The sequence below is a fragment of the Bombina bombina genome, chromosome 7, assembly GCF_027579735.1.
Source record: "Bombina bombina isolate aBomBom1 chromosome 7, aBomBom1.pri, whole genome shotgun sequence".
In the NCBI taxonomy this organism is placed as follows: domain Eukaryota; kingdom Metazoa; phylum Chordata; class Amphibia; order Anura; family Bombinatoridae; genus Bombina; species Bombina bombina.
The window spans coordinates 133762803-133787229 of NC_069505.1; the positions used below are offsets into that span (position 1 = coordinate 133762803).

At 43.7% G+C, this 24427-nt stretch overlaps 1 protein-coding gene across 1 annotated transcript in view; it reads right to left on the bottom strand.

Moving 5' to 3' along the window:
• LOC128636274 (cytoskeleton-associated protein 5-A) overlaps positions 1-24427 on the bottom strand; it is an 825907-nt gene that overhangs the window by 356385 nt on the left and 445095 nt on the right. The window contains exons 14-17 of the mRNA XM_053689308.1: positions 22437-22494; positions 22240-22365; positions 21873-22012; positions 15637-15811 (exon numbers count right to left, since the gene is read on the bottom strand). Coding sequence (XP_053545283.1) covers positions 15637-15811; positions 21873-22012; positions 22240-22365; positions 22437-22494 — 499 coding nt within the window. The remainder of the gene's footprint in view (positions 1-15636; positions 15812-21872; positions 22013-22239; positions 22366-22436; positions 22495-24427) is intronic.

Genomic DNA, 24427 nt, shown 5'->3' on the forward strand with positions numbered 1-24427 from the left:
ATATCTATCTTTTATGAGTTTATCCATTGGCCCCATGTTCATTTATCTTTTTCTCAGCTTCCTCTGCTGAGTCAAAAAAAAGTGTTTGATCTTCTAATGTGAGTTTAAGTCTGGCTGGGAATATGACAGTCGCTTGCCATCCCAATTTCAACATTTTGCCACAGACCGAGGAGAGCTCCCTCCTCTTTAGGGAAGTTTCTATGGAGAAATCCTGTAAAAGCAGAATTTTATTTTCATTATAAAAAATAGGTTGATTTTTGCGATAGAATTGCAGAAACGTCACTTTGTCTTGAAAATTCAGGAACTTTGCGATAACTGGTCTCGGTCTGATTAAATTGGTTGAGGTGTCAGGAGCTCTCCCCAGTCTGTGAACCCTTTCGATCACAATGGGTGTTTGTGTTGGGGGCATTTTTAACAATTGGGGAAGGACTTGTGTCATCACCTGCATGAGCTCGTCCTGTTTAAATGACTCTGGGAGGCCTATTATCCTGAGGTTATTCCTCCTTGCTCTATTTTCTAAGTCTTCAATTTTAGCCTGAAGTTTCAAGATCTTAAGTTGATTGACTTCAGTTTTTGCAAAATATGTATTTGTTGTGTCTTCTATATCTGAAATTCTCTGCTCTGCCTCTTGGATTCTTTTTGAGAATTGTCTAACCTCTAGGGTCAGAAGCGAGATATCCTGTCTGATTTCATTTTTTAGTGAGTCAAATTTTGGGGCAATGGCTTCTAATATATTGGCTACAAGGTTTTGTGTTTCATGTGAGGTCAAAGTGTTTTGCAGTTTTGTGGGAGTTAATTCTACAAGAGGCTCTGCTTGTGTTCCTGTAGGGTTTTTATTTCTGCGGTCCTTGTTTTTGGCAGTCATGCCTGGATTGGATTTGCCCGTGAGTGATGGTGAAGTAATAAATTTATCCATAAACAAGGAAGCACACCCCAATATGGATTAAATGTGAAACGTGCTTTGTGACACTCAAAAGTGCTAAAGAATTAAGTGATTTTATTTTGGTGCCAAGAAAGGAGAGAGAAAGAAAAAAAAAAAAAAAAAAAAACAGAATTTATGTTTACCTGATAAATTACTTTCTCCAACGGTGTGTCCGGTCCACGGCGTCATCCTTACTTGTGGGATATTCTCTTCCCCAAAAGGAAATGGCAAAGAGCCCAGCAAAGCTGGTCACATGATCCCTCCTAGGCTCCGCCTACCCCAGTCATTCGACCGACGTTAAGGAGGAATATTTGCATAGGAGAAACCATATGATACCGTGGTGACTGTAGTTAAAGAAAATAAATTATCAGACCTGATTAAAAAACCAGGGCGGGCCGTGGACCGGACACACCGTTGGAGAAAGTAATTTATCAGGTAAACAAATTCTGTTTTCTCCAACATAGGTGTGTCCGGTCCACGGCGTCATCCTTACTTGTGGGAACCAATACCAAAGCTTTAGGACACGGATGAAGGGAGGGAGCAAATCAGGTCACCTAAATGGAAGGCACCACGGCTTGCAAAACCTTTCTCCCAAAAATAGCCTCAGAAGAAGCAAAAGTATCAAACTTGTAAAATTTGGTAAAAGTGTGCAGTGAAGACCAAGTCGCTGCCCTACATATCCGATCAACAGAAGCCTCGTTCTTGAAGGCCCATGTGGAAGCCACAGCCCTAGTGGAATGAGCTGTGATTCTTTCAGGAGGCTGCCGTCCGGCAGTCTCGTAAGCCAATCTGATGATGCTTTTAATCCAAAAAGAGAGAGAGGTAGAAGTTGCTTTTTGACCTCTCCTTTTACCAGAATAAACAACAAAAAGGAAGATGTTTGTCTAAAATCCTTTGTAGCATCTAAATAGAATTTTAGAGCGCGAACAACATCCAAATTGTGCAACAAACGTTCCTTCTTCGAAACTGGTTTCGGACACAAAGAAGGCACGACTATCTGCTGGTTAATGTTTTTGTTAGAAACAACTTTTGGAAGAAAACCAGGTTTAGTACGTAAAACCACCTTATCTGCATGGAACACCAGATAAGGAGGAGAACACTGCAGAGCAGATAATTCTGAAACTCTTCTAGCAGAAGAAATTGCAACCAAAAACAAAACTTTCCAAGAAAATAACTTAATATCAACGGAATGTAAGGGTTCAAACGGAACCCCCTGAAGAACTGAAAGAACTAAGTTGAGACTCCAAGGAGGAGTCAAAGGTTTGTAAACAGGCTTGATTCTAACCAGAGCCTGAACAAAGGCTTGAACATCTGGCACAGCTGCCAGTTTTTTGTGAAGTAACACAGACAAGGCAGAAATCTGTCCCTTCAAGGAACTTGCAGATAATCCTTTCTCCAATCCTTCTTGAAGAAAGGATAGAATCTTAGGAATCTTTACCTTGTCCCAAGGGAATCCTTTAGATTCACACCAACAGATATATTTTTTCCATATTTTGTGGTAAATTTTTCTAGTTACAGGCTTTCTGGCCTGAACAAGAGTATCAATAACAGAATCTGAGAACCCTCGTTTTGATAAGATCAAGCGTTCAATCTCCAAGCAGTCAGCTGGAGTGAGACCAGATTCGGATGTTCGAACGGACCTTGAACAAGAAGGTCTCGTCTCAAAGGTAGCTTCCATGGTGGAGCCGATGACATATTCACCAGATCTGCATACCAAGTCCTGCGTGGCCACGCAGGAGCTATCAAGATCACCGACGCCCTCTCCTGATTGATCCTGGCTATCAGCCTGGGGATGAGAGGAAACGGCGGGAATACATAAGCTAGTTTGAAGGTCCAAGGTGCTACTAGTGCATCTACTAGAGTCGCCTTGGGATCCCTGGATCTGGACCCGTAGCAAGGAACCTTGAAGTTCTGCCGAGAGGCCATCAGATCCATGTCTGGAATGCCCCACAGTTGAGTAATTTGGGCAAAGATTTCCGGATGGAGTTCCCACTCCCCCGGATGTAATGTCTGACGACTCAGAAAATCCGCTTCCCAATTTTCCACTCCTGGGATGTGGATTGCAGACAGGTGGCAGGAGTGAGTCTCCGCCCATTGAATGATTTTGGTCACTTCTTCCATCGCCAGGGAACTCCTTGTTCCCCCCTGATGGTTGATGTACGCAACAGTCGTCATGTTGTCTGATTGAAACCGTATGAACTTGGCCTTTGCTAGCTGAGGCCAAGCCTTGAGAGCATTGAATATCGCTCTCAGTTCCAGAATATTTATCGGTAGAAGAGATTCTTCCCGAGACCAAAGACCCTGAGCTTTCAGGGATCCCCAGACCGCGCCCCAGCCCATCAGACTGGCGTCGGTCGTGACAATGACCCACTCTGGTCTGCGGAAGGTCATCCCTTGTGACAGGTTGTCCAGGGACAGCCACCAACGGAGTGAGTCTCTGGTCCTCTGATTTACTTGTATCTTCGGAGACAAGTCTGTATAGTCCCCATTCCACTGACTGAGCATGCACAGTTGTAATGGTCTTAGATGAATGCGCGCAAAAGGAACTATGTCCATTGCCGCTACCATCAAACCTATTACTTCCATGCACTGCGCTATGGAAGGAAGAGGAACGGAATGAAGTGTTTGACAAGAGTTTAGAAGTTTTGTTTTTCTGGCCTCTGTCAGAAAAATCCTCATTTCTAAGGAGTCTATTATTGTTCCCAAGAAGGGAACCCTTGTCGACGGAGATAGAGAACTCTTTTCCACGTTCACTTTCCATCCGTGAGATCTGAGAAAGGCCAGGACTATGTCCGTGTGAGCCTTTGCTTGAGGAAGGGACGACGCTTGAATCAGAATGTCGTCCAAGTAAGGTACTACTGCAATGCCCCTTGGTCTTAGCACCGCTAGAAGGGACCCTAGTACCTTTGTGAAAATCCTTGGAGCAGTGGCTAATCCGAAAGGAAGCGCCACGAACTGGTAATGCTTGTCCAGGAATGCGAACCTTAGGAACCGATGATGTTCCTTGTGGATAGGAATATGTAGATACGCATCCTTTAAATCCACCGTGGTCATGAATTGACCTTCCTGGATGGAAGGAAGAATTGTTCGAATGGTTTCCATTTTGAACGATGGAACCTTGAGAAACTTGTTTAAGATCTTGAGATCTAAGATTGGTCTGAACGTTCCCTCTTTTTTGGGAACTATGAACAGATTGGAGTAGAACCCCATCCCTTGTTCTCCTAATGGAACAGGATGAATCACTCCCATTTTTAACAGGTCTTCTACACAATGTAAGAATGCCTGTCTCTTTATGTGGTCTGAAGACAATTGAGACCTGTGGAACCTCCCCCTTGGGGGAAGCCCCTTGAATTCCAGAAGATAACCCTGGGAGACTATTTCTAGTGCCCAAGGATCCAGAACATCTCTTGCCCAAGCCTGAGCGAAGAGAGAGAGTCTGCCCCCCACCAGATCCGGACCCGGATCGGGGGCCAACATTTCATGCTGTCTTGGTAGCAGTGGCAGGTTTCTTGGCCTGCTTTCCCTTGTTCCAGCCTTGCATTGGTCTCCAGGCTGGCTTGGCTTGAGAAGTATTACCCTCTTGCTTAGAGGACGTAGCACTTGGGGCTGGTCCGTTTCTACGAAAGGGACGAAAATTAGGTTTATTTTTGGCCTTGAAAGACCTATCCTGAGGAAGGGCGTGGCCCTTACCCCCAGTGATATCAGAGATAATCTCTTTCAAGTCAGGGCCAAACAGCGTTTTCCCCTTGAAAGGAATGTTAAGGAGTTTGTTCTTGGAAGACGCATCCGCTGACCAAGATTTCAACCAAAGCGCTCTACGCGCCACAATAGCAAACCCAGAATTCTTCGCCGCTAACCTAGCCAATTGCAAAGTGGCGTCTAGGGTGAAAGAATTAGCCAATTTGAGAGCACGGATTCTGTCCATAATCTCCTCATAAGGAGGAGAATCACTATCGATCGCCTTTACTAGCTCATCGAACCAGAAACACGCGGCTGTAGTGACAGGGACAATGCATGAAATTGGTTGTAGAAGGTAACCTTGCTGAACAAACATCTTTTTAAGCAAACCTTCTAATTTTTTATCCATAGGATCTTTGAAAGCACAACTATCTTCTATGGGTATAGTGGTGCGTTTGTTTAAAGTAGAAACCGCTCCCTCGACCTTGGGGACAGTCTGCCATAAGTCCTTTCTAGGGTCGACCATAGGAAACAATTTTTTAAATATGGGGGGAGGGACGAAAGGTATACCGGGCCTTTCCCATTCTTTATTTACAATGTCCGCCACCCGCTTGGGTATAGGAAAAGCTTCTGGGAGCCCCGGGACCTCTAGGAACTTGTCCATTTTACATAGTTTCTCTGGGATGATCAAATTCTCACAATCATCCAGAGTGGATAATACCTCCTTAAGCAGAGCGCGGAGATGTTCCAACTTAAATTTAAATGTAATCACATCGGGTTCAGCTTGTTGAGAAATTTTCCCTGAATCTGAAATTTCTCCCTCAGACAAAACCTCCCTGGCCCCCTCAGACTGGTGTAGGGGCATTTCAGAACCATTATCATCAGCGTCCTCATGCTCTTCAGTATCTAAAACAGAGCAGTCGCGCTTACGTTGATAAGTGGGCATTTTGGCTAAAATGTTTTTGATAGAATTATCCATTACAGCCGTTAATTGTTGCATAGTAAGGAGTATTGGCGCGCTAGATGTACTAGGGGCCTCCTGAGTGGGCAAGACTCGTGTAGACGAAGGAGGGAATGATGCAGTACCATGCTTACTCCCCTCACTTGAGGAATCATCTTGGGCATCATTTTCAGTGTCACATAAATCACATTTATTTAAATGAGAAGGAACCTTGGCTTCCCCACATTCAGAACACAGTCTATCTGGTAGTTCAGACATGTTAAACAGGCATAAACTTGATAACAAAGTACAAAAAACGTTTTAAAATAAAACCGTTACTGTCACTTTAAATTTTAAACTGAACACACTTTATTACTGCAATTGCGAAAAAGTATGAAGGAATTGTTCAAAATTCACCAAAATTTCACCACAGTGTCTTAAAGCCTTAAAAGTATTGCACACCAAATTTGGAAGCTTTAACCCTTAAAATAACGGAACCGGAGCCGTTTTTAACTTTAACCCCTTTACAGTCCCTGGTATCTGCTTTGCTGAGACCCAACCAAGCCCAAAGGGGAATACGATACCAAATGACGCCTTCAGAAAGTCTTTTCTATGTATCAGAGCTCCTCACACATGCGACTGCATGTCATGCTGCTCAAAAACAAGTGCGCAATACCGGCGCGAAAATGAGGCTCTGCCTATGATTAGGGAAAGCCCCTAGAGAATAAGGTGTCTAAAACAGTGCCTGCCGATATTATTTAACAAAAATACCCAGATTAAATGATTCCTCAAGGTTAAATATGTGTAATATATGAATCGATTTAGCCCAGAAAATGTCTACAGTCTTAATAAGCCCTTGTGAAGCCCTTATTTACTGTCTGAATAAAAATGGCTTACCGGATCCCATAGGGAAAATGACAGCTTCCAGCATTACATCGTCTTGTTAGAATGTGTCATACCTCAAGCAGCAAAAGACTGCTCACTGTTCCCCCAACTGAAGTTAATTCCTCTCAACAGTCCTGTGTGGAACAGCCATGGATTTTAGTAACGGTTGCTAAAATCATTTTCCTCATACAAACAGAAATCTTCATCTCTTTTCTGTTTCAGAGTAAATAGTACATACCAGCACTATTTTAAAATAACAAACTCTTGATTGAATAATAAAAACTACAGTTAAACACTAAAAAAAAACTCTAAGCCATCTCCGTGGAGATGTTGCCTGTACAACGGCAAAGAGAATGACTGGGGTAGGCGGAGCCTAGGAGGGATCATGTGACCAGCTTTGCTGGGCTCTTTGCCATTTCCTGTTGGGGAAGAGAATATCCCACAAGTAAGGATGACGCCGTGGACCGGACACACCTATGTTGGAGAAAAAGGAGTAAAGGAGGGGGAGGGAAGTGAGGGTGCGGGGGGGAGTGACGTGGGAAAAATGGGAAAAGGTGACAAGAAAAAGTTAGTCACGTGCCTTTCGTTAGTGTTGCCTGATCTGTGACGACTGTGAGATACAATATAGTGAATTACAGCTATAGGCTGATTAAGGTGAGGACCCTCAGTATTTGAACCCCAATCTAGACACGTACTTATTGTGCCCGATTTCTGAGCGTCAAGGACACAGATGTTTACAAGCACTATAGCCTTAGAACTATTTTTAAGCTTAAGTTCCCTTTGTGTTGACTTTTCAGTTAGAGGATGTGCACTACCTCTATACTCAGTGGTTTAATCTGTCTGTTCCTCTCTTGATGTATTCCCTAGCCTACCTCCTGTCCCAACCGGGGTGGGAGAAATCAATTACACCCTTATCTAAATGATAACTGAGTAGAGGTTTACACAACAATTTCTATAATCGTCTAGACATAGGCATTATTTGGTGTGTCACAATAAAACCAATGTTAGGTCTTGATCTACAAGACTTATTTTATTACTCAAGTTTTTAAAGGTACGTGGGGAGTATGTTAAATAAGTTTTATCTTCCTGAAGATTACTCCATCTGAATCTTCCCCTGCTTAGCCATAAAAAAACCAATAGATCTATTGTGTACCTTTACCTCTACCCAAGGTTTTCTTTTTCCTTCTCCTTTTCCCCCCCTTCCCTTCCTCCTTCCTTCCCCCTCCTTTTCCTTTCTTTTGAGTTTGTACACAATAATCAGGGTAGTATGTATATCAAGTTACTAAAGTGACAACTTTCCCTCTTGCAGCTATTACCACATGTAAAAAGCTATTGGCAAACCAAGTTCTTAGTAGCTTAAGTTTAGAACAATAAGTTATTTTTCATAGAAGTGACAATAAGTAATGGTTATGAATTGTATAAAGCCTATTCCAGTGCCCTGTGCTCTAGACCCAGACAAGATAAATTATTTCGTTTGATTAAAACTGCTATGTGGATACCAAGCACCAAGCTTAACTAGTTTCCTAGAACCAGCAATTTTTCTACTTTCAGTGCGTTTTATGACATTGTGCATAGATGTAAATACAAGTAATAACAATCAGATAGGCTTATCACATCTAGTCGACTTAGAACATCATTCAGGAGTCTGTGTTTTAGGGTTTCAATCCTTAACACCAATGAGTAAACTTTCTGGTGTTTGCAATAAAGCCAGTCAGAGATTGAGTCATGCATCCGTTTTCAGGCAGCCAAAGGAGGTTTGAAACAATTTGCCATACAACTATAGATGCCTTACAACACCACGGGGGGAGAAAAGAAGACAAACGTCTCTGAGGATGATAATCAGCATATAGTAATGCTACAAAGCCTGTGATTTTATCTTATTTTCTTCTTTTCTAACTGCGCCTCCTTTCTTTCCTTATCCTCTCCCTCTCTCCTCCTCCTCTGCTGTTGGGGGGCGCAGCTAAGCCTACCATACACTTCTTTTTGGGGAGTAAATTATATGTCCTTTTGTGAAGGTGGCCGATTTATACACCCATACATTTAGTTTCTTTAAGCCCCGTTTTTCATACTCCACTTTTTATGTGTCAGCACCCTCTCGCTTATACTCCACCATAAACACTTTCTATAGTAGCAGTCTAACCAAGAGTTTCAGTGCAAGGAAAAGTTTGTTAACTTACCCCCTCTCTCACGCCGCCCGCTTGAAGCATGTGTGATGGTTCTTTTTTCGAGTGTGCCTTAGCCCACAGTGCAGCAGCACGGAATCTTTTTCTTTATCCAGGAGTCACACTCCTCCAATAGCCTCACCTCCTCTCGCACAGCAACAGTGGGAGAGGAGGGATAGAAATCCGGAGGGGTCTCTCACAGTGGCGAGATCGGTTCTGGGTATTGCCCCTCCAAACCCTGCAAAGCCCGGCTCGCTCTCACCACCTCCCACGCAGCACCGGTGGGGGAGGGGGAAGCGACCGCCGCGGGCCGATGACGTTCCCGATGCTGCGATGTGCACTGCTGGGATCCTTTGCCGGTGCGTTGTTTTGTCCTCAGCGGGGTAAGGTCAGTTGGTGCGGCGGAAATGAGGAGAGGGAAGGGTAAGTCCCGAGTCTCAGGATACTTGCAGCCCCGCACCAATGCTGGCCGGGGGAACAATTGCTCTTGGTTTTATGAGGGTAAGTCCCAGTGGCTCTTAGCCACTCTGTTCCGGTCAGGGATGTCTTTGCTTGGGTGTCTAATTACTCAGACAATGGGATGGAGTTCCACTGTCCTTGGATCCGGTGATGCTGACTTTTTCTATCCGTTGCACAGCCTCCTTTGTGGGTTAAGGCGCGGGATTCTCCCCGCCACGAGCTGAAGGGCTGGAGAGCAGAGCTCAGGTGCTTGCACTTAGCTCCTCCTCCACCGGATCCCTCAGACGTATCAACTAACTTTTAATGGAAATTCTAAATCTGCAGTTGAGTTTCTAAATATGCTAAGCAAAGTCTGTCTATTTCTTTTAGGATAAACAGAAATCAACAAAACACATTGAGACCTGTGATCTGATTGTTTCCATTTTGAACGATGGAACACTCAGAAACTTGTTTAAACACTTTAGGTCCAGAATCAGGTGGAACGTGCCCTCCATCTTTGGGACCACAAAAAGATGGGAATAGTACCCTAGACCCCTTTCTGCTAGGGGTAATGGTACGATAACCCCAAGAGAGGCGAGATCTCTCTCACACTCTAGAAAGGCCTCTCTTCTCTGGTCTTGAAGACAGGAGGCATCTGCCCTCGAGCGGATGGGATCTGAACCCTATCCTGTAACCCTGGGAGACCACTTCTAGATCCCAAGGGTCCTGAACGTCCTGCAACCATGCGTCTGAGAATAGAGATAATCTGCCCCCTACGTGATCTGGAGACCGAACGGGGGCCGCCCCTTCATGCCAATTTCGTCTCAGCGGGCTTCTTGCTCTGATTAGACTTATTCGAAGATTGAGCCGGCTTCCAAGATCCTTTGGACTGGTCCGCTTTTGTGGCGGGTTGCTGGCACTGGGCCTTGTTCACACAAAAGGGATGAAAAGTAGATCCTTTAGGCTTAGCCGCTTTATTCTGCGTTAGGAAAGCTCCCTTGCCTCCCGTAACCGTGGATATAATCACATCCAATCCTGGACCAAACAGGATCTTTCCTTGAAAAGGCAGGGACAACAGCCTCGCCCTAGAGGTCATGTCCGCAGACCAAGATTTTAGCCACAGAGCCCTGCACGTTAAAACAGAAAAACTTGACACCTTAGCATTCAGGCGAATAATTTGCATATTGGCATCACAGATGAAAGCATTGGCGATCGTCAGCGCCATAATTTTCTCCTTATCTTGTTGATGGATGTCTCCCCCTCGACCATTTAACACAGGGATTCACACCAATATGTTGCAGCTCCAGCGACCACCGCAACGGCTGCTTCAGGCTGAAAAACAAAGCCCAGTGTGCTGAAACATCTTTCTCAAAATGTTTTCCAGTTTTTTATCCATGGGCTCTTTAAACGACGAACTATCTTCGAGGGGAATAGTCGTCTGCTTTGCGAGTGTAGAGATAGCCCCATCTACCTTAGGGATGGTTCCCCACATCTCAAGTTGAGAGTCCGGAACAGGAAACAGTAAGGGGAAAAGGAAGAACCTAATCGCTCCCATTCGTTCTTAATATTAGCCATTTTAACGGGAACCGGGAAAGACTGAGGTTCTACCCTGTCCTCTTATACCTTGTCAAGCTTAGGAATCGCAGGTTCCTCTGGTATCTTAGGTTCCAGAACCTTCAGAGTAGCAAGCATCTGCCATAGCAGAAAGCACAACTTTTCCATCCTAAACCTATAACCAGGCTCCTCCGCCGCCGGAGGTTTAGATGACATGGACTCCGACCCAGAAGGGGTCTCCTCCGAAGAGTCTGAGTGGGCCTCGTCATCATATAGAGCCTCTGGATCTTCCATCGGCGAGGACAAACCCCCGGGCCAGGCCGCTATGATAAACCCTATGCTTGCGCATAACAGAAAGTGGTAAGGCATGGATCACTTTCGAAACCGCCGATTCCAGTTGGTCCTCAAAGTCCGACGGCCAATGAATCTCTCCCGAAGGAGTAACGGTTGGACCCCGGGGCACTGCATGTGCAATCGAAGATGAATGTAGGGATAGCACCTCCCGGGACGAAGAACGCTCAGAGGTGGACGGCTCAGTAGTACTAGACATCCATTTACATGTTTAACTTTATCGAAGCAAGTGGAACAGAATGAGACTTTAAGGAAGGAGAGCCCTCCAACGCGTCAGTCCTCCATCGCTTGCGCGTTTGGTTAGACTAACTTTATTTATTAAAAAGGCACCTTTATACCACCAATGGCCGGGGCACTCACCACCTCCTAGGACCCAGACTACAGAAACCGCTACGTCTCATGCGCCACAAATCGACAGGAAGGTTAGATAGCTACACCCAGTCACATGGAATGCCCAGCAGGAACGCCCCTGCACTAGGGAAAAACGCGCCAAAAAATGGCCGTGCAAAGCTTCAAGTAACCTGAAAGTTCCACACATTGCCTTATCTTGCAGCAATGACACAAATATTTATAAACCCCCCTGTTCAATAATCCCCCTTCCTGTAATATTAACCCTTGATTCTGTAAAGATAAAAAGGCTTGACAAAGGCCCTGATCGGGCTGAAACGCGTTGCTCCTCCCACCACACAAGTGACGCTGCACCGCTTTCACAGACCGGCATCTGTGTTTGTTCCAAACCTGAGCGGGATAACAAAAAACAGAATTTATGCTTATCTGATAAACTACTTTCTCCAACGGTGTGTCCGGTCCACGGCGTCATCCTTACTTGTGGGAATATCTCTTCCCCAACAGGAAATGGCAAAGAGTCCCAGCAAAGCTGGCCATATAGTCCCTCCTAGGCTCCACCCACCCCAGTCATTCGACCGACGGACAGGAGGAAAAATATAGGAGAAACCATATGGTACCGTGGTGACTGTAGTTAGAGAAAATAATTCATCAGACCCGATTAAAAAACCAGGGCGGGCCGTGGACCGGACACACCGTTGGAGAAAGTAATTTATCAGGTCCACGGCGTCATCCTTACTTGTGGGAACCAATACCAAAGCTTTAGGACACGGATGAAGGGAGGGAGCAAATCAGGTTACCTAAACGGAAGGCACCACGGCTTGCAAAACCTCTCTCCCAAAAATAGCCTCCGAAGAAGCAAAAGTATCAAATTTGTAAAATTTGGCAAAAGTGTGCAGTGAAGACCAAGTCGCTGCCTTACATATCTGATCAACAGAAGCCTCGTTCTTGAAGGCCCATGTGGAAGCCACAGCCCTAGTGGAGTGAGCTGTGATTCTTTCAGGAGGCTGCCGTCCGGCCGTCTCGTAAGCCAATCGGATGATGCTTTTAAGCCAAAAGGAAAGAGGTAGAAGTTGCTTTTTGACCTCTCCTTTTACCAGAATAGACGACAAACAAAGAAGATGTTTGTCTGAAATCTTTTGTAGCTTCTAAATAGAATTTTAGAGCACGGACTACGTCCAAATTGTGTAACAAACGTTCCTTCTTTGAAACTGGATTCGGACACAAAGAAGGTACAACTATCTCCTGGTTAATATTTTTGTTAGAAACAACAATTGGAAGGAAACCAGGCTTAGTACGCAAAACCACCTTATCTGCATGGAACACCAGATAGGGTCGGAGAACACTGCAGAGCAGATAACTCTGAAACTCTTCTAGCAGAAGAAATAGCAACCAAAAACAAAACTTTCCAAGATAACAACTTAATATCTATGGAATGTAGAGGTTCAAACGGAACCCCTTGAAGAACTGAAAGAACTAGATTTAAACTCCAGGGAGGAGTCAAAGGTCTGTAAACAGGCTTGATCCTAACCAGAGCCTGAACAAATGCTTGAACATCTGGCATAGCTGCCAATCGTTTGTGTAGTAAGACAGATAAAGCAGAAATCTGTCCCTTTAGAGAACTCGCAGATAATCCTTTATCCAAACCTTCTTGCAGAAAGGAAAGAATCTTAGGAATTTTTACCTTATTCCAAGGGAATCCCTTGGATTCACACCAGCAGATATATCTTTTCCATATTTTATGGTAAATCTTTCTAGTTACCGGTTTTCTGGCCTGAACCAGAGTATCAATCACCGAATCTGAAAACCCACGCTTTGATAGAATCAAGCGTTCAATCTCCAAGCCGTCAGCTGGAGGGAGACCAGATTTGGATGTTCGAATGGACCCTGAACAAGAAGGTCCTGTCTCAAAGGTAGCTTCCATGGTGGAACCGATGACATATTCACCAGGTCTGCATACCAAGTCCTGCGTGGCCACGCAGGAGCTATCAAGATCACCGAGACCCTCTCCTGTTTGATCCTGGCTACCAGCCTGGGAATGAGAGGAAACGGTGGGAACACATAAGCTAGGTTGAAGGTCCAAGGCGCTACTAGTGCATCCACTAGAGTCGCCTTGGGATCCCTGGATCTGGACCCGTAGCAAGGAACCTTGAAGTTCTGACGAGACGCCATCAGATCCATGTCTGGAATGCCCCATAATTGAGTCAACTGGACAAAAATCTCCGGGTGGAGTTCCCACTCCCCCGGATGGAATGTCTGACGACTCAGATAATCCGCTTCCCAGTTCTACAGAGCTTTAACCCTTAAAATAACGAAACCGGAGCCGGTTACAGATTTAACCCCTATACAGTCCCAGCTACAGCCTTTGCTGTGACTTTACCAAGCCCAGAGGGGAATACGATACCAAATGACGCCTTCTAGGAACTTTTCCAACTACTCTCAGGTCCTCACACATGCATCTGCATGTCTTACACTCAAAAACAACTGCGCAGTAATGGCGCGAAAATGAGGCTCAGCCTACAACTGGGAAGGCCCTTCCTGACTGGAAAAGGTGTCTAACATAGTGCCTGACGTTAAAAAACGTTCCCCAAGTTTATAAGTGTGAATTATCAGCATAAACATGTATAAAATGTCCAAATAAAGCAATCGATTTAGCCCATAAAAGTGTCTACCAGTTTTAAAGCCCATATTAAGCCCTTTATTCTGTTTGAGATTAAGAAAATGGCTTACCGGTCCCCATGAGGGGAAATGACAGCCTTCCAGCATTACATGGTCTTGTTAGAAATATGGCTAGTCATACCTTAAGCAGAAAAGTCTGCTGTTTCCCCCAACTGAAGTTACTTCATCTCAACAGTCCTATGTGGAAACAGCAATCGATTTTAGTTACTGTCTGCTAAAATCATCTTCCTCTCACAAACAGAAATCTTCATCTCTTTTCTGTTTCAGAGTAAATAGTACATACCAGCACTATTTTAAAATAACAAACTCTTGATAGTAGAATAAAAAACTACAACTAAACACCACATACTCTTAACCATCTCCGTGGAGATGTTGCCTGTGCAACGGCAAAGAGAATGACTGGGGTGGGCGGAGCCTAGGAGAGACTATATGGCCAGCTTTGCTGGGACTCTTTGCCATTTCCTGTTGGGGAAGAGATATTCCCACAAGTAAGGATGACGCCGTGGACCGGACACACCAATGTTGGAGAAAAGGAAAATATTTACCGCTTTCAAGGCTCACCTGGCTCCGCTGCAGCTCACTCAAAGGATTTAATCGCCACTGCAGAAACCAAGACATGGTGTAAGTAAAAGTGAACACCTTAATTTTGGTTGTCTGCTTCTGTTTTATCTGGATCAATTTCTCGTTCCAGCGCCACTCTGCCAAACCTCACTTCAGCTGTGGACGTCGACTATCTCCATTGTGAATTCCACCGTCTGGACTCATCACAGGGCTCAATTTGTCCTCACTTTTTACTAATCATTTATTTATTTTATTTTGCTTCGTTATTTATTTATTTATCTGATGCTACACTTATTTAGTTTATTCAGTTTGTTTATTGTTTATTTTGATAGGTATTTTTAGTTTTTTCTTGCGTGTATTTAGTTTTTAGTTTTTACTCACTTCAGTTAATTTGTGCTGTAATTTCTTGTGCAAACATTTGTTGCAAATATTTGTTACATCTTTTTACTTTTTCACTTGCTGATCAGCTTTTAAATATATTGTATTAAATAAACATTTTTATTATTGTATCCAACTCTGAGGCCAAGTATTTACTTTGTGCATCTTGACTTGTAACAGAGTATATCCACTTATTATTAGTTTTAGCCGCAATCTGCAGCGCCAAGGTATTTAAAAGTCTTTTTTTCTGTTTTGAGGAAGAGACTGTTTAAATTATTATTTTTTTGAAAGATAAAAAGGCGCCACACTGGGAGCCTGTCTTCTGTGTTATTATTAATAAAAAATTAAACTATCTTACCAGAATCTACGCCGTGAAACAGGAACACGGCTCTTCAAGTGTGACAGGTTAGTAGCCTCGCTCCTGACATGGACTTGAGTGAAGAAAGCAGGCAGCGAAACTCGTCAACGCTGATTGCTTATGGAGCTGTTAATATGAGTCGGGATGGTTTTGCAGAAAGACTCTCTCTCTGCATCTCCTGACTAACTTTCGCCCAGGCTCTCACTGAGAGGCTGACAGGGCTACTTAAAACTCCAGTCCCACTGCGAAGAAAGCGGCATCTCCAGGTAAACAGTATAATAAATAAGACAGTAAATAAAAGACCAAATGCCAGACATATACTGTATACAGAGATCTCTTTAAAGGATAGAAGACCAAATGTGTTAAATGGTTATCATCAACATACCAGGATCTTGTTTGAGTCATTGAGCCGGCCTTTCAGTGCACTTTGAAGCTCTCCAATGTTTGGCAGAATAAATTTTGCCTCATTAAGAATGGTTGTAACTTCATCAAGACCCTCCTTCCGTATCTTCCAATTTTTATCACTTATCTTTGCAACCAAGTCAGAACCAATTTTATCACTGCAATGACAGGACACTTGTTAGTGTTTGTTATGCACTAAAGTGTGATGATAAACAAAAAACATAATTTATGCTTACCTGATAAATTTATTTATCTTGTAGTGTGTTCAGTCCACGGGTCATCCATTACTTATGGGATATATTCTCCTTCCCAACAGGAAGTTGCAAGAGGATCACCCAAGCAGAGCTGCTATATAGCTCCTCCCCTCACATGTCATATCCAGTCATACGACCGAAACAAGACGAGAAAGGAGAAAATATAGGGTGCAGTGGTGACTGGAGTTATAATTTAAAATTTAGAACCTGCCTCAAAAAAAAGACAGGGCGGGCTGTGGACTGAACACACTACAAGAGAAATAAATTTATTAGGTAAGCATAAATTATGTTTTCTCTTGTTAAGTGTGTTCAGTCCACGGGTCATCCATTACTTATGGGATACCAATACCAAAGCTAAAGTACACGGATGATGGGAGGGACAAGGCAGGGACTTTAAACAGAAGGAACCACTGCCTGTAGAACCTTTCTCCCAAAAACAGCTTCCGAAGAAGCAAAAGTATCAAATTTGTAAAATTTGGAAAAAGTATGAAGTGAAGACCAAGTTGCAGCCTTGCAAATCTGTTCAACAGAGGCCTCATTCTTAAAGGCCCAAGTGGAAGCCACAGCTCTAGTGGAATGAGCTGTAATTCGTTCAGGAGGCTGCGGCCCAGCAGTCTCATAGGCTAAACGTATTATGCTACGAAGCCAAAAAGAGAGAGGTAGCCGAAGCCTTTTGACCTCTCCTCTGTCCAGAGTAAACGACAGAAGAAGTTTGTCGAAAATCTTTAGTTGCCTGTAAGTAGAACTTCAGGGCACGGACCACGTCTAGATTATGTAAAAGACGTTCCTTCTTCAAAGAAGGAACAGGACATAATGATAGAACAACAATCTCTTGATTGATATTCCTGTTAGAAACAACCTTAGGTAAAAACCCAGGTTTAGTAGGCAGGACTACCTTGTCTGAATGAAAGATCAGATAAGGGGAATCACAATGTAAGGCAGATAACTCAGAGACTCTCAGAGCCGAGGAAATAGCCATCAAAAACAGAACTTTCCAAGATAAAAGTTTAATATCAATGGAATGAAGGGGTTCAAACGGAACACCCTGAAGAACTTTAAGAACCAAGTTTAAGCTCCAAGGAGGAGCAACAGTTTTAAACACAGGCTTAATTCTAGCCAAAGCCTGACAAAAGGCCTGGACGTCTGGATTCTCTGCCAGACGCTTGTGAAAAAGAATAGACAGAGCAGAAATCTGTCCCTTTAGTGAACTAGCGGATAAGCCCTTTTCTAAACCCTCTTGTAGAAAGGACAATATCCTAGGAATCCTAACCTTACTCCATGAGTAACTCTTTGATTCACACCAATATAAATATTTACGCCATATCTTATGGTAAATTTTTCTGGTAACAGGTTTCCGAGCCTGTATTAATGTATCAATAACCGAATCCGAAAACCCATGCTTTGATAGAATCAAGCGTTCAATTTCCAAGCAGTCAGCCTCAGAGAAATTAGGTTTGGATGGTTGAAAGGACCCTGAATTAGAAGGTCCTGCCTCAGGGGTAGAGACCATGGTGGACAGGACGACATGTCCACTAGGTCTGCATACCAGGTCCTGCGTGGCCACGCAGGCGCTATCAGAATCACCGATGCTCTCTCCTGTTTGATCCTGGCAATCAGTCGAGGTAGCAACGGAAAAGGTGGAAACACATAAGCTATGTTGAAAACCCAAGGGGCTGCTAGTGCATCTACCAGCACCGCTCCCGGGTCCCTGGACCTGGATCCATAACAAGGAAGCTTGGCGTTCTGGCGAGATGCCATGAGATCCAGATCCGCTTTGCCCCAACGACGAATCAGTTGAGCAAATACCTCCGGGTAAAGTTCCCACTCCCCCGGATGAAAAGTCTGGCGACTTAGAAAATCCGACTCCCGGTTCTCCACGCCTGGGATGTAGATTGCTGACAGGTGGCAAGAGTGAGACTCTGCCCAGCGAATTATCTTCGAGACTTCCACCATCGCTAGGGAACTCCTGGTTCCCCCTTGATGATTGATGTAAGCCACAGTCGTGATGTTGTCCGACTGAAATCTGATGAACCTCAGTGTTGCTAACTGAGGCCAAGCTAGAAGAGCATTGAATATTGCTCTTAATTCTAGAATGTTTATTGGGAGGAGTTTCTCCTCCTGAGTCCACGATCCCTGAGCCTTCAGGGAGTTCCAGACTGCTCCCCAGCCTAGTAGGCTGGCATCTGTTGTTACAATCGTCCAATCTGGTCTGCGAAAGGTCATTCCTTCGGACAGATGAACCCGTGACAACCACCAGAGAAGAGAATCTCTGGTCTCCTGGTCCAGATTTAGCAAAGGGGACAGATCTGAGTAATCCCCGTTCCACTGACTTAGCATGCATAGTTGCAGTGGTCTGAGATGCAGGCGCGCAAATGGCACTATGTCCATTGCCGCGACCATTAAGCCGATTACTTCCATGCACTGAGCTACTGATGGGCTTGGAATGGAGTGAAGTACACGGCAAGCATTGAGAATCTTTGATAACCTGGACTCCGTCAGGTAAATCTTCATCTCTACAGAATCTATAAGAGTCCCTAGAAAAGGAACCCTTGTGAGTGGTAACAGAGAACTCTTTTCCACGTTCACTTTCCACCCATGCGACCTCAGAAATGCTAGAACTATCTCTGTATGAGACTTTGCATTTTGAAAACTTGACGCTTGTATCAGAATGTCGTCTAGGTACGGAGCCACCGCTATGCCTCGTGGTCTTAGTACCGCCAGAAGTGAGCCCAGAACCTTTGTAAAAATTCTCGGGGCCGTAGCTAACCCGAAGGGAAGAGCTACAAACTGGTAATGCCTGTCTAGAAAGGCAAACCTTAGGTACCGATAATGATGTTTGTGAATCGGTATGTGAAGGTAGGCATCCTTTAAGTCCACTGTGGTCATATACTGACCCTCTTGGATCATGGGTAGGATGGTCCGAATGGTTTCCATTTTGAACGATGGAACCCTTAGGAATTTGTTTAAGATTTTTTAAGTCTAAGATTGGTCTGAAGGTTCCCTCTTTTTTGGGAACCACAAACAGATTTGAGTAAAACCCTTGCCCTTGTTCCATTCGCGAAACTGGATGGATCACTCCCATTTCTAAGAGGTCTTGTACACATTGTAGAAATGCCTCTTTCTTTACTAGGTTTGTTGATAACCTTGACAGATGAAACCTCCCTTGTGGAGGAGAAGTTTTGAAATCCAGAAGGTATCCCTGAGATATAATCTCCAACGTCCAGGGATCCTGTACATCTCTTGCCCAAGCCTGGGCGAAGAGAGAAAGTCTGCCCCCCACTAGATCGGTCTCCGGAAGGGGGGCCCTGTCTTCATGCTGTCTTAGGGGCGGGAGTAGGCTTTCTGGCCTGCTTGCCCTTGTTCCATGACTGGTTGCCTTTCCAACCCTGTCTGTAACGAGCAGTAGTTCCTTCCTGTTTTGGAGCGGAGGAAGCTGATGCTGCTCCTGCCTTGAAATTACGAAAGGCACGAAAATTAGACTGTTTGGCCTTTGATTTGGCCCTGTCCTGAGGAAGGGTGTGGCCCTTACCTCCAGTAATGTCAGCAATAATTTCCTTCAAGCCGGGCCCGAATAAGGTCTGCCCTTTGAAAGGAATGTTCAATAGTTTAGACTTAGAAGTTACATCTGCTGACCAGGATTTAAGCCATAGCGCTCTGCGCGCATGTATGGCGAATCCGGAATTCTTAGCCGTAAGTTTGGTTAAATGCACTACGGCATCCGAAACAAACGCATTAGCCAGCTTAAGCGTTCTAAGCTTGCTCAAAGTCTCATCCAATGGTGCTGTGCGAATCGCCTCTTCCAGAGACTCAAACCAGAATGCCGCTGCAGCAGTGACAGGCGCAATGCATGCAAGAGGCTGTAATATAAAACCTTGTTGAACAAACATTTTCTTAAGGTAACCCTCTAATTTTTTATCCATTGGATCTGAGAAAGCACAGCTATCCTCCACCGGGATAGTGGTACGCTTGGCTAAAGTAGAAACTGCTCCCTCCACCTTAGGGACCGTCTGCCATAAGTCTCGTGTGGTGGTGTCTATAGGGAACATTTTTCTAAATATCGGAGGAGGGGAAAAAGGCACACCGGGTCTATCCCACTCCTTGCTAATAATCTCTGTAAGCCTTTTTGGTATAGGAAAAACGTCAGTACACACCGGTACCGCATAGTATTTATCCAGCCTACATAATTTCTCTGGGATTGCCACCGTGTCACAATCATTCAGAGCCGCTAACAGCTCCCCTAGCAACACGCGGAGGTTCTCAAGCTTAAATTTAAAATTTGAGATTTCTGAATCCAGTCTCCCCGAATTAGAACCGTCACCCACAGAATGAAGCTCTCCGTCCTCATGTTCTGCAAATTGTGACGCAGTATCCGACATGGCTCTCGTGTCATCGGCACGCTCTGTCCTTAACCCAGAGCTATCGCGCTTGCCTCTTAACTCGGGCATATTGTATAATACTTCTTTCATAACATTAGCCATATCATGTAAAGTGATTTGTAAGGGCCTAGATGTACTTGGCGCCTCAATCTTACGCACCTCCCGAGCGGGAGACGAAGGTACTGACACGTGAGGAGAGTTAGACGGCATAACTTCCCCCTCGTTGTCTGGTGATAATTTTTTTATCGGTAAAGACTGACTTTTATTTAAAGTAATATCAATACAATTGGTACACATATTTCTATTGGGCTCCACATCGGCTTTTAAACATAATGAACAAGCAGATTCCTCTGTATCAGACATGTTTAAACAGACTAGCAATGAAGCTAGCAAGCTTGGAAATCGCTTTCAATAAGTTTACAAGCAATATAAAAAACGCTGCAGCGCTTTTCAAAAACACAGTTGAATAACAATGAACTAATTCAGTTATAGTCAACAATTTTTAACAGTAAATGTATTAATTAGCAGAGGATTGCACCCATTAGCAAAAGGATGATTAACCCCTCAATACCCAAAAACGGATATCAAATTAAGATTTAACGCTTTTATCACAGTCAAACACACTGTCACAGGTCTGCTGTGACTGATTACCTCCCTCAAAAACGAATTTTGCAGACCCCTGAGCTCTCTAGAGACGTCCTGGATCAAGGAGGAAGAAGCAGGAAGACTGTGCTAGAATTTTAACTGCGCAACAAGGCGCTAAAAAAGGCCCCTCCCACTCATATTACAACAGTGGGAGACCTGATATAACTGTTTCTATGCAGAAAAATACGTTAGCCATGTGGAAAAAAATCATGCCCAAAAAGATCACCAAAGTACCTCACAAAACGAATAACATGCCAGTAAACGTTTTAAAAACAAACTTTTTCAATGTCATGCAAAGTTATCACTAAGCCTGCTACCAGTCGCTTCTACTGCAGATAAAGGCTTAAGCATTATTTCAGTATTAACAGTATTTTCTCAGTCAAATTCTAGTCCCTAGAAAATAACTCAACTGCGCATACATTTATCAGCCTGATACCAGTCGCTACTACTGCATTTAAGGCTGTACTTACATCATACGGGTAACAGCAGTGTTTTCTTTGTCAATTCCATTCCCAGAAAATATTATACTGCACATACCTCATTTGCGGGGGACCCCGCATGCTATTCTCATTATCTGAAGTTACCCCACTCCTCAGAATGTCGAGAACAGCCAGTGGATCTTTGTTACGTCTGCTAAGATCATAAAAAACGCAGGCAGATTCGTCTTCCAAATACTGCCTGAGATAGAAAAACAGCACACTCCGGTGCCATTTAAAATAACAAACTTTTGATTGAAGAATAGTTAGTAAAACTCCAACTCCTCTCGCGACCTCCTTTGTTGAGGGTTGCAAGAGAATGACTGGATATGACATGTGAGGGGAGGAGCTATATAGCAGCTCTGCTTGGGTGATCCTCTTGCAACTTCCTGTTGGGAAGGAGAATATATCCCATAAGTAATGGATGACCCGTGGACTGAACACACTTAACAAGAGAAACCCACACACCTGATATCAGTCCTTGGCAGAAGATCCATTACATCAGCCGGTGACTCCTCTTCTTGCTCTTCTCCATCCTCACACGCTTCACCTCCTGGACCATTCTTTGAGGCCCCACGTGTAGGCGCTGGGGGTGTTTGCCCTTTCATCTGTAAAAGCCAGTAATGATCGTCGTCATCCTCAATTTTAGACAGACCATAGGTGGGGCAAGATTTTCATTTGACTAACAAAGCATTTTAAATTAAAAGCGTTTGAGAATGTTCACTGTTCTCCAGCTCTGAAGCAATATAAAAATACACAAATACGACTGCACATGTTCCGTACTTGGATAGTAAAAAGGAGAGCAAAAACATCAGGAAGTAGAAGGGTATAGTACCTTTTCAAACTCTGCATCAATCTGAGAAAGAAGAGCTGGCTTTTCTTCCTCGAAAAACATGCGCAGTGGTGCTCCCACATACAGATACATAACCCCCAGCAAGGTGATGGCAGATGTCCTGATTGCCTGCAAAAGCACAGCAGATTTAGATATCTCCAAACTGCATTGACATCAGCCCTAACAGAACACAGACTTACAGGGTTTGTTGCAGCAAGAGCAGTTTTCACATTGCTGATAAATGCCTTGACATTCAACCTGATGGAATATTAAAAACCCAGAGTTAAATATATAGGGGAAAAAAATGATTTTACATTAAACTGCTATATATTTTGTGCAGATTTATACTTTCTAAATCGCTCCATTAATTAGTTCAAACAGTTTAACAATGGTTTTCATAAGAGTATTTAGCATGTATAATTGCTTCTCCTTCATATGTATGACAGAACATATAAAGGGACAGTCAAGAGTAAAAATTATAACAAATGCTCTTTTTTTTAACTAAATTCCTTAGCGTGTTTAATCCTTCCATAGGGTTAAATTAGTGAAAGTTGTACTTATGTGACACTCTAAATGTGTCTAGAGCTGGTGGACAAAAAGGGATCATACATATATAGGCTCCAAATGACTGCTGTATTCTTAAAGGGACACTGACTGAACCCATTTTTTTTTCTTGCATGATTCAGAAAGAGCATGCAATTTTAAGCAACTTTCTAATTTACTCCTATTACCAATTTTTCTTCATTATCTTGCTATTTGAAAAGGAAGAATGTAAGTTTTAAATCCAGACCATTTTTGTTTACAATCTGGGTTGTGCTTGCCAATTGGACAGTACCAATAAAAGTGCTGTCAAGGGTCCTGAACCAAAAATTGGCTGGCTCCTTAGATGCCTTTTTCAAATAAAGATAGCATAAGAACAAAGAAAAATTGATAAAAGGAGTAAATTAAAAAGTTGCTTAAAAATCGCATGCTCTATCTGAATAATAAAAGAAAAAATTTGGATTCAGCGTCCCTTTAAGAGCAGAATGGGTTTCCTCAAGGAGTGCAACACTACAGAAAAAAAATAATATATTTTATTGTAAACTGGGTACTGGCAGACAGCTGCCAGTACCCAAGATGGCTCCCAATAAGTTAGAGGGGGAGGGGAGATCAGGAGGTTGGGGGCTAAGGGGGGATCCTACACAAACGCATATGTAAATATGCTTAAATTTAAAACAAAAAAAATCAAAGCTTTTATTTTAGTACTGGCAGACTTTCTGCCAGTACTTAACATGGCGGGGACAATTGTGGGGAATATACATATTGTGGGAAAAATATATACATGTCAAGGGATATTCAGGGATTCCTGACAGATATCAGTGTCCCAATGTAACTAGCGCTAATTTTGGGAAAAAAAAGTGGTTTGGAAATAGCAAAGTGCTACTTGTATTTATTGCCCTATAACTTGCAAAAAAATCAAAGAACATGTAAACATTGGGTATTTCTAAACTCAGGACAAAATTTTAGAAACTATTTAGCATGGGTATTTTTTGGTGGTTGTAGATGTGTAACAGATTTGGGGGTCAAAGATAGAAAACAGAATTTATGCTTACCTGATAAATTACTTTCTCCAACGGTGTGTCCGGTCCACGGCGTCATCCTTACTTGTGGGAATATCTCTTCCCCAACAGGAAATTGCAAAGAGTCCCAGCAAAGCTGGCCATATAGTCCCTCCTAGGCTCCGCCCACCCCAGTCATTCGACCGACGGACAGGAGGAAAAATATAGGAGAAACCATATGGTACCGTGGTGACTGTAGTTAGAGAAAATAATTCATCAGACCTGATTAAAAAACCAGGGCGGGCCGTGGACCGGACACACCGTTGGAGAAAGTAATTGATCAGATCCACGGCGTCATCCTTACTTGTGGGAACCAATACCAAAGCTTTAGGACACGGATGAAGGGAGGGAGCAAATCAGGTTACCTAAACGGAAGGCACCACGGCTTGCAAAACCTTTCTCCCAAAAATAGCCTCCGAAGAAGCAAAAGTATCAAATTTGTAAAATTTGGCAAAAGTGTGCAGTGAAGAACAAGTCGCTGCCTTACATATCTGATCAACAGAAGCCTCGTTCTTGAAGGCCCATGTAGAAGCCACAGCCCTAGTTGAGTGAGCTGTGATTCTTTCAGGAGGCTGCCGTCCGGCAGTCTCGTA